Here is an 8,934-nt window from a genome sequence, read left to right as displayed (position 1 = left end):
CGCCGCTGCCGCTCCATCCTGCGCCATGGGCTGCGGGCCGTGGGCGCTGCTGGCGCTGCTCTGCGGGGCGGCGGGGGCCACGGCCCCCCTGCGCTGTAACGTGAGCCTGGACAGCCCGGCCGAGGAGCGCTGGCTGCCCGTGCTGCGGTACTTCGAGCCCGCCTTCCTGCGCGCCGCCGTCCAGCGGATCATCGAGTGCGTGCGGCCGGGCGGGGAGGGGGGACGAGCGGGGTAACGCCGGGAGGGATGCTGGCTGTGAGCCGCTGGCTCGCTCTCGGCTAACCCCTCGGGTGTGCCTTGCAGCGAGAGGGTACCGAAATGGGTTCACCAGGTCATCCAGCCCATAGCAGCCGAACTGGAGCTTTTCATGCCGCAGCCCTTCGCGGGAGAGATTGCGGGGATGTGCAAAGCACTGGGAATCAATCTCGGCGATGGAATCCTGCTCAACTTCGCCTACGAATCCACTGCGTAAGTGCTTAGTACTTACATGGTCTCGTTCAGGTGAGCGCAGAGCTTCAGTTCAGCGTGTAAGAAGGCACGTGGTGGGTTACTTGCTCTGTTGGTTCTGAGACCACTTCATCTGTTCCGCCGGAAGGTTTCCTTCTTTTTCGACAGATGGAATGCTGAATGGAACGAGAAACGGTCATGTTTTCTATTGGGAAGAACCACCAATATCTGTCATATTTTGTGTATATGCATATGTATAAACGTATTATAATCCAAAAATAATTTTTACTGGTAAGTTAAATTCATCCAAAAGTAGAGATCATTTATGTTTGAAGGTGATGTAATATTCTCTGTCACTTAAAAATTGCCAAAAAGGAGTCTAGAGTAATTAGATGCTCTCTCATTAATCTGAGTTGAAGTTACTACTAAATTATTTTCTGGATGAAAGTTCACAATGGGTGTGTAATATCATTACATGATTGTAACAGTAGAAAATGACTGTAGTATATTTATGGCAGCAAACAAAATCTCAGTGAAATAATACTGAGTTTCATTGTCTCTTTTTGCCCTAGAAACACCGTGCAGGAGAATAATCAACCCTTGGTGTTGCCTCTGGGGAGCCTAAAATATTGCTTCATACCCATTTTAGCAAATATCAAGGCAGATGGCTCCTTGTTTGCATTTGCATTCTTTTTTCTTAATGTGTAGTACTCAGTTTATAATGTTTTTAGTAAGGACTAATACTGAATATGTTATATTTAACTTCTGGCTCTTATAGTGTTTCACAGAGGATACTTGACATACTTCGACCTGGCAAGGCCCCTGAAATTCAATTTGTTGGCTTGGATACTAGAAAACCCCCATCAACTGGCAATAGCCTACTTCTGTGAAGAACTGTTTACCTTGGTATTTTTGAGAGGCAGAGTTATGCATCACTGAAATGATCAACTCAAAACTACAGAGGAAATAAGTTAATTCCCTGCTAATGCAGTAGACTCCACCAAAAAAATCTGTATTAATGTAACTGAACTTGTTACATAAGGAGTTAGAGCACTTTCCCTGTTATAGAGGATAGTCTGTTATTGAAGTGGCTGATACATGAACCAGCTTTCTTCACTTCTATTGCTGGGACTTAATCATGAGTAGATATGTTCAAATTAATATTATAAACAGTCCAAATGGAAATTAAATCATCAGTATTAACTGCAGGAAGTGTGACACTTTATGGGGATGCTTTCAGATGTCAGCTCTTCATTATGGCTTACACAAGTGAAATGAAATAATTGTTTTTCCCAAATGGAAGTGTTGCTTTCTGCTTGCCCTGTAATTTCTGACCTGCTGTGGACTGTGGAGTGGTATTGGACTCCTCTTTGTTTAGTGATATCAATAAAACACTTAGCAGAGCATCCAACTCAATCACTACTGAATTGTTGAGCTCCAACAATTGCAGCTCGAATATTGCAAGCAGTGCCGGAGCTGTGCCTTCAGTCATTTCTTGCCCTGTTCTGTTTGCAGGTTCTGTACCAGCATTGTGGCTCAGGATGACAAAGGCAACATTTACCATGGTCGGAACCTGGATTATGATTTTGTTGATATATTGAGCAAGATCACACTGGATGTGCAGTTTATCAAGGGTGGGCAGGTATGGTCTGGGGTTGGCATGGCTGGGTGGTGTTCTCTGAGGAATGGGACAGCCCCATGGCTGCTTAGATGGGGGGGGTTAATGTAGGAATGGGGTTCCCATCCCAAATCTAGCGTATTGCTGGAGCAGCGCACTTACGCTCCAGCAGTGTGGGATGAATGCTGATTTTCTTGCCTTTCTGGACATCCAGTTTTTGGTGATGGACCGAAAAAAGTAGAACAGCTTAATCTGGTATTGAAGACATTATTTCTAAGAGATGCTGAAAGAAGGAAATGTCAAGATGCTAAAAAAGAGATATATTAGGGAATATGGCTAAGAGACCAGTTTTGGTAGGAACCAGTTCTAAGGTGCTTTTTTTTCTGTAGGCCTTGTGAATTTCTGTGACCAATAAGTGTGTTTTTAGACCAACATTTCCAAAAAGAATTTGTTGCTAGTGCAGTATTTTGAGTCTGATATTTTTTTTTAATATTCATTAGTCCATTTTGTAAACAGAAAAGTTATTGTTAGTTGCTTGGCAGTTTAACCTGAGCAGAAGTCTTGCAGCTGTCAATGATCACAAACAACCGAAATGCTGTCAATTTGAGGCCTCAGAGTCACTTTACAGTTTACTTGGCATGTTTTCTTGTAACTGAAGGTGCAGTTGGCTATAGTAATGTAGGTATGAAAGATATAGAAAGAAGTTCAGGCTGCAGGTTCCAACTGTGTTCTGGAATGCTCACCTGCTCTCCTTCCTGGTTTCAGGTCGCATACCAAGGCACCACATTTCTTGGTTACGTAGGCTTATGGACTGGGCAAAGCCCACACAAGTTCACTGTCTCTGGAGATGAACGAGGTAAAGGGAGCGCCTTCCACAGTAGATGGCATGTGTTGTTTTTGTTGATTGTTGCCTGTCCTGGCCTTTTTCTGCCAGAGGGAGCAATGAGGTTAAGGTTGCCAAAAAGGATCTCAAGTGGAATGCCTTGACTTGCCCTGAGGGGGTGAAAGCACGCATGCCTGGTTTTGGCCTGCTGTGTAGGGGAAGCTTTTTGGCAGTGCTGTCAACTGAGCTGTAGGTGTCAGAGGATGGGGAAAGCCTTGGGAATGCTGTAAAAGATGTGGCCTGGTCAAGAGCCACCGTTGGAGGTGGCAGAAGTGGGGGCTGAGATAGCAAGATGCAGTTTGGACAGTGAAGAAACTGTTCCTTTCCTGGTTCTGCTGTGTGCTATGGTTGTTTGGCCTCATAAGGCAGTTGGAAAGAGGGGGAAGATCTAGGGGAAAGGCAGCAGGCCTTGAGGGAATGCTGGGAGAGACCAGAAAGGCAGTTAAGCAAGATCAGTAGTAGAGCAGAGTTGAGAGATGCCACTACTGAGAGCTAAAGCTTGCTGCAGTGGGGAAGGCAGGGGAAGGACACTGCCTTGTTCATCAGAGCTTCTTTCAGTTGGACAAGTAATGACAGTTATGTCCAACTCCAGCCTTGGAAGTTGTCTCCATTTCTTTACCCTTTATTTCTTTTAAGAAGCTGATACTGTGTTGTTCCTTATGAGGTGACTTTTAGAACTGGCAATAATGTATTCTCAGAACCAACATCTAAAACGTTTGTTTTTCCCTTGGGATGGTGATAAGCATTTTTCTTTTTAATCTTGAACAAAGTGTTCTTCAACTCCTTAGCTATGCAAACAATATTGACTCTGTGTTCCATCAGTACATTATCTCTGAGTATGGATTCTGCTATGGAGCACTTGCACCTCTTGCTTCCTGTTGGCTTTGCTAAGGCTGCCTTGTTGGATTCACTAAATTCTTTACATAGTTTACATGCACACTGCTTCTGATTGCAGAGTAGTTAGTTAAGGCTTTCAAAACTGGGGTGTCCTGGGCTGATGCTTACTGGGGCAAACTGCTTTTAGTTCTGCTTAAAGGCAAGTGTTAGGTGTGTGAGTCTCTTGAAAGGTCTGATTGAGGAAAGCTTGTGTACCAAAGTCCTGTGGCTCTCCAGATCCGATGTTCACTCCACACGTTTGCTGCAGTTGTGTCCACGGACTGCTGCTGACTGCTTGCTGGTTTATCTGAAGTGAAAGCTGTTTTCAGTTCATTCCAACTGAACTACAAATTGAGGGAAGTGAGCGTAGGGCTCTTGGGGAAGCAGGATGACTAAATCAGGATCTACCAAGTGACAAGCAGACTAATTTTTTTTTTTTTTTGTGCTTTGCAAAGTGTGTTTAAATAGTAACACACTTGCCCTTGGTTTTGCACTTTATTATTCCCAGTAACACAAACACTATCTCTACCTCTTTTTTAGCTGTTTTATTAATTCTGTGAAATTATTCCTGTTCTAATATTTCAGGAAGATGAGTAATGAAGTGATTATTATCATTCTTGCCATGATAGGTCTGAGATGGTTTCTGCACAGCAGGGGTGTTAATCTAGCTGCTCTGGCTGTCAGTGGGAATTATGCTGTCTATATCTATTTCACCTGAAGGTTGTGCTCCTTGTTGGCACTTTATACTTCTAAGTATAAAATGTTTATACTTAGTGCTGATAGGCACCTACCCTCACTGTATATAAATGACGTACAGTAATTTTTTTTTCTCCCCAGATGGTGGTAGATGGTGGGAAAATGCTATAGCTGCTTTCTTCAGTAGGAATTACCCGGTCAGCTGGCTTGTGCGAGATGTAAGTGCACTGAGTTGATCTGACATTTCACAGTTGTGCCACATTTGTCCTAAACATCTGGTAAGTTAAAGTCAGTGGCACAGATTCCATTTGATAAGCAAATGGATTTCTCAGGAGAAACTAAGTGTGGACCCTGTATTGACTAATGAGGCCATTCTGGCCCTTTTGGAGGGCGACCTCCAGTGCCCAAGGTCCTGGAGAAGCTGTGCCAAGACTTTCTTCCTAGAGAGTGTTTCAGCTAGCTGTGACTTGTCATAACCAGTTAAGACAGCTGTATTCCTAGATGGTGAATACCTGTGCCAGGGCTTATTTTATGCTATTTGTTGTTTTATTAATATTTTCAAGTAGCATTTCAGAGTAAGTTACAATTTTCAGTTAAGCTGGATCTTTATCTTTTGAACATGTCCCGTTGTTTTGTGCTTAACCTCACTGTCATCTCCTTTTTGTGTTAGACCCTGAGTGAAGCAAAGGACTTCCAGTCTGCTGTTCTCAGACTGGCTGCCATTCCCATCATTGCTGAGGTTTACTATATTGTGGGAGGCATCTCACCCAAAGAAGGCATGGTCATAACGAGGAATAGAGGAGGGCCAGCAGATCTCTGGCCTCTCGATCCCTTGAGTGGAGCGTAAGTAGGAAAAAAACTACTTGGTTTTTGCTTTTCACCTTCCCTCCTGAGTGACTGACTTAGTGGCACAACTTCCTTGAGAGATCCAGGGCACCTCCTGGTCATGGTTACAGCAGGAGATAAGGGATCACCTGTCCTGCTCCTGTGTTCTATAGTTCATGGTAAAGGATGTTGCAGCTACCAGCATGGGGCCCTTGGGCTTGCAGAAGCAGAGGAAGTTGCCTTTTGAGGGAGTTTTCGACTTTTGGCAATATAGGGATACTGATTGTTGGACTTTATGCATTACCTACTGAGTCACCTGTTTGCTTTTGTGCTTGTTGCAGGTGGTTCCGTGTGGAGACAAACTATGATCACTGGACTACTCCTCCTCCTTTTGATGATCGCAGGTAAATTGATTGGAAGCTCTGTGGGGAGAGAACATGTACTTTGGAAGTGGCTAGAGGTATGGTCAGGTTTTTGCTCCTTAAGCAGGCAGCTCATTCAGCTCCTGTAAAGCCACTCTGAAGGGAGTGCATGTGGTGTAGAGCAATACTCACAGATGAAAGGGTGTGAGACAGTGATTAGAGTAATGAGAGATTGCCAAGATAATGCTTAGGCCAAAAACTTGGTCAGAAAGCAACATTTAGTAGGAGGTGAATGACTTAGATCAACAGTGCCAAAGTACTGGCTGGCACTAGGAAGGTGCTTACATGGAATTTTTAGGCTGTGTAGTGTGGGATTGGCAGGTTGCTTCTTGGTATGTATTCAACGGAATAGTAATGGGAACCTCAACACTGTAAGATGAGATCCAGTCACACAAGTTGGGATTATTTTAGACCAAAGCAGGCATTTCAGTGTCAAGGCCTTTAGTAAGAAGGTGTTTGTGTTGGTGCTTTGTAGTCTTTGGAACAGACAAGTGTGTTTAATTCATAATGTGTTGCTTTCCCACAGAACTGCAGCCATTAAAGCTCTCAATGCTACTGGACAGCACAACATCAATTTTGATACACTCTTTAAGGTATTTCAAAATCTGTATTGTGAGTAGCTCTTTAAGTTCTTTGAAAAAGGAGAAGTGTTCTTTCTTCAGGGATGTAAAAGCTGTGCTTTTACAGCTGTGCATTGTGGGGAACAAGGTTTACTGCACAGCTGTCTCTAGGGGGGTTGAAGACTGAAAGTTGTTCAAAATGTTTCTGGATGCCTATTTAGGCGATTTTTAACAGCTGACCAATTCAGGTGCAAAGTGTGGGAGGTGAATCCCATCATCTTTGTGCACTTTCTTATTTCAAGCACAGGCACGTAGTGTTAGACCTTTGGTGACCTTTGGGAATTGCAATGTCTTTCAGAGGGCTTTTTTGGAAGTACTTCAGTAAAATGGGCTGATGTTTAAAAAAGGTGGCAAGTCCTTGACTTGATTTTATTCCTTTCATAACTTCATCCTACTGCTGTTTCTAAATAGCCATTTACTTCCCTCTTTATCTTCCCAAATGACAACTCTTCCAACTTTCTGTACAGGTGTTGTCAGTGAAGCCAGTCTTAAACAAGTAAGTATTAGACTGAGAGATGTTGATCTGTGCCTCCTGCTGTGCCTCAGGCCACTTGAAAGTACACCACAAACTTCTTTAGGATCTTCCTTATGTGTCTGATCCTGTGGTTTCCCAGCTTAGATTTTGGCTTGTGCTCGTGACCCTTGACTTCCACACCACCATTCCTTTTGGGTCTACCACTTCAGTTAGAGAACTGCACTTGTTTGGGCTCAGTCTGGTCATGGGAAATTGCTTTGGAGAAGTGAAACAAATGACTCCTTTGGAGGAGCAGTTGGATGTCACGCGGACTCCTTTGCCCACTTTTGGACATTTTGGGTTTGTGTTAATACTGACAGTAGCTTTTTAATGTTTGATGGAGGTCTTATTAATTTGTAATAAAGGAAGTGGGGTAAAGCTTTCAGATACAGTTTACTGGATTTCCAAGAGATGTATTTCAGTACACCATTCTCCCATGCTGTTCCAGAAATTGCACTTGTACAAGTGATCATGTTATCAAGGTTTACTTTTACATGGAGCTGGGTCATATTCTCCGCATCAGTCATTGTCATTGGAGCTTGGCAATGGCTTCCTCTCATCTGCCTTGTTGATGTGAGGTAATGGGGAAAGGAAAAGGTTGATTTCAGCTATGACATAGCTACAGTATCAATTGTTTAATACAGTTCCTCTCTTGTGCTCTGTGGGGGAAAGAACACTAAATGCCAACAGTCTTTAATCAGTCTCTTTTCCTAATCCTTCTGTACCTAAGCAGAATAGTTGTTTCTCTAAATACTTGTCCTGCTGCCTTTCTAGCTAGATGGATTCCCCCTCCTGCCTTTGAGATATCACTCACTCGCTGTGCTGCTCTTTCCCTGCCAGTAACACAGTGTACACCACAGTCATGAGTGCTGCGCTTCCAGACCGGTACCAGACGTGGATGAGAACTGGCGAGTGAAGAGGTGGAAGTGGCAGAGGTGTAAGTGGCATCTGTACTTACACAACCATGGCAGCTGCAGAGTCACTGAGGGACAAAGCATTGCAGTGGCACTCTGACCCAGTCTGAATTCCTCATGCTGCCTGGTTATTGCCCTTGGATAAATACCTTCCTTGGGTGTTTTGGAGGGAGTGAAATACTGACTCTCGTAGTGAAATGCTTGGAGAATATCTTAGGGTTTTGATCAGAGAGGAAGGGATGGAAACTGCAACCTAAAGGTAGAGGTTGCCTCTGGGCATGTTTTGCCTATTTTTATCAGCCCCACTGGGGAACTTGTTTGTTGTCAGGTGGATGATAACAGGAAGCCCTGTCAGAGGGAACTGAATCCCAGCAGGAGGGGATGGTGCACTTAGCACTAAAAAAAATGAACTTAGTTGGAAATGGCTGCTCACCAGTGACTGCATGTGAGCAGCATCCTTTGGGGGCTTCGTCCTCTGAATGTACAGAATAAGTTCAAGCTCTTGAGCTCACAAGGTGCCACATGGGTCAGCTTCAGAAACATATTATGAGAATTACTGTGCCAAGAAACTGGTTACATGGCCTTGGCAAGAGCACAAGAAGCTGTATTCCAGTTTAAAGAGGTTTTAAAAAATACTATTGCTATTATATTTGTAGCAGTTCTGTCAGATCTGATTTTAGCAAGAAGAATTCTTTCTAGCAATTGTGTAGAACTTGTTTTTCACTTAACTCTGGACCAACCTGTGCTCTCTTGCCTGTTTTTCTAGTTCAACACACTGAGTGAGAAGCTGAAGCTGTGCAAGACTAACATATGCTTTTAAAATCACTCCTGGGAGCAGTACAGTGGCTTGGGCTCATGAATGATGTGAACCATTCAGGAAACAGTGATTTGTTAAGTCTTCCAAGTGTTGCAGGTGATCCTGTTAGTGACCTGTAATGGAAGTTTGAAATTTCTTGTAATTTAATTGATGCTCTTGTAGATGTTGATGAGTAAAAACGGCTTGTATTTTTGCTAAGAGTTGTGCAACTGCACTGTACTTCTGTGCTGACTAATAAAGACCTTTTGTGATTTACATAGCCAGAAAGTCTGAAATAATTAAATAAAAATATTCAGCTGATA

General features: G+C 43.5%; 1 protein-coding gene across 2 annotated transcripts; it reads left to right on the top strand.

Annotated features, from left to right (window-relative positions):
- NAAA (N-acylethanolamine acid amidase) lies at positions 1–8,934 on the top strand. Of its 2 annotated transcripts, XM_009098499.4 has the most exons (11): positions 1–195; positions 304–468; positions 1,963–2,089; positions 2,831–2,921; positions 4,662–4,738; positions 5,191–5,363; positions 5,687–5,749; positions 6,294–6,360; positions 6,855–6,883; positions 7,742–7,838; positions 8,582–8,934. In XM_009098499.4, exons 1-10 carry the CDS (start codon positions 26–28, stop codon positions 7,815–7,817), a joined length of 1,038 nt encoding a protein of 345 aa, XP_009096747.3. In that variant the 5' UTR covers positions 1–25; the 3' UTR covers positions 7,818–7,838; positions 8,582–8,934. The 2 variants fall into 2 exon arrangements, 1 of the variants encoding a protein (XP_009096747.3); XR_007777475.1 differs by lacking the exon at positions 6,855–6,883.

Source organism: Serinus canaria, chromosome 4 (assembly GCF_022539315.1).
Source record: "Serinus canaria isolate serCan28SL12 chromosome 4, serCan2020, whole genome shotgun sequence".
Classification (NCBI taxonomy): domain Eukaryota; kingdom Metazoa; phylum Chordata; class Aves; order Passeriformes; family Fringillidae; genus Serinus; species Serinus canaria.
The sequence above is the reverse complement of the archived record's forward strand: the minus strand, read 5'-3'. Positions and strand labels throughout refer to the sequence as shown.

Excerpts from the sequence above, each read along its gene's own strand:
- NAAA (XM_009098499.4), top strand. The coding sequence starts at position 26 with ATGGGCTGCGGGCCGTGGGCGCTGCTGGCGCTGCTCTGCGGGGCGGCG. Across the intron at positions 469-1,962 it reads TTCGCCTACGAATCCACTGC|GTTCTGTACCAGCATTGTGG; the intron begins GTAAGTGCTTAG and ends TTCTGTTTGCAG. Across the intron at positions 6,361-6,854 it reads ATTTTGATACACTCTTTAAG|GTGTTGTCAGTGAAGCCAGT; the intron begins GTATTTCAAAAT and ends CTTTCTGTACAG.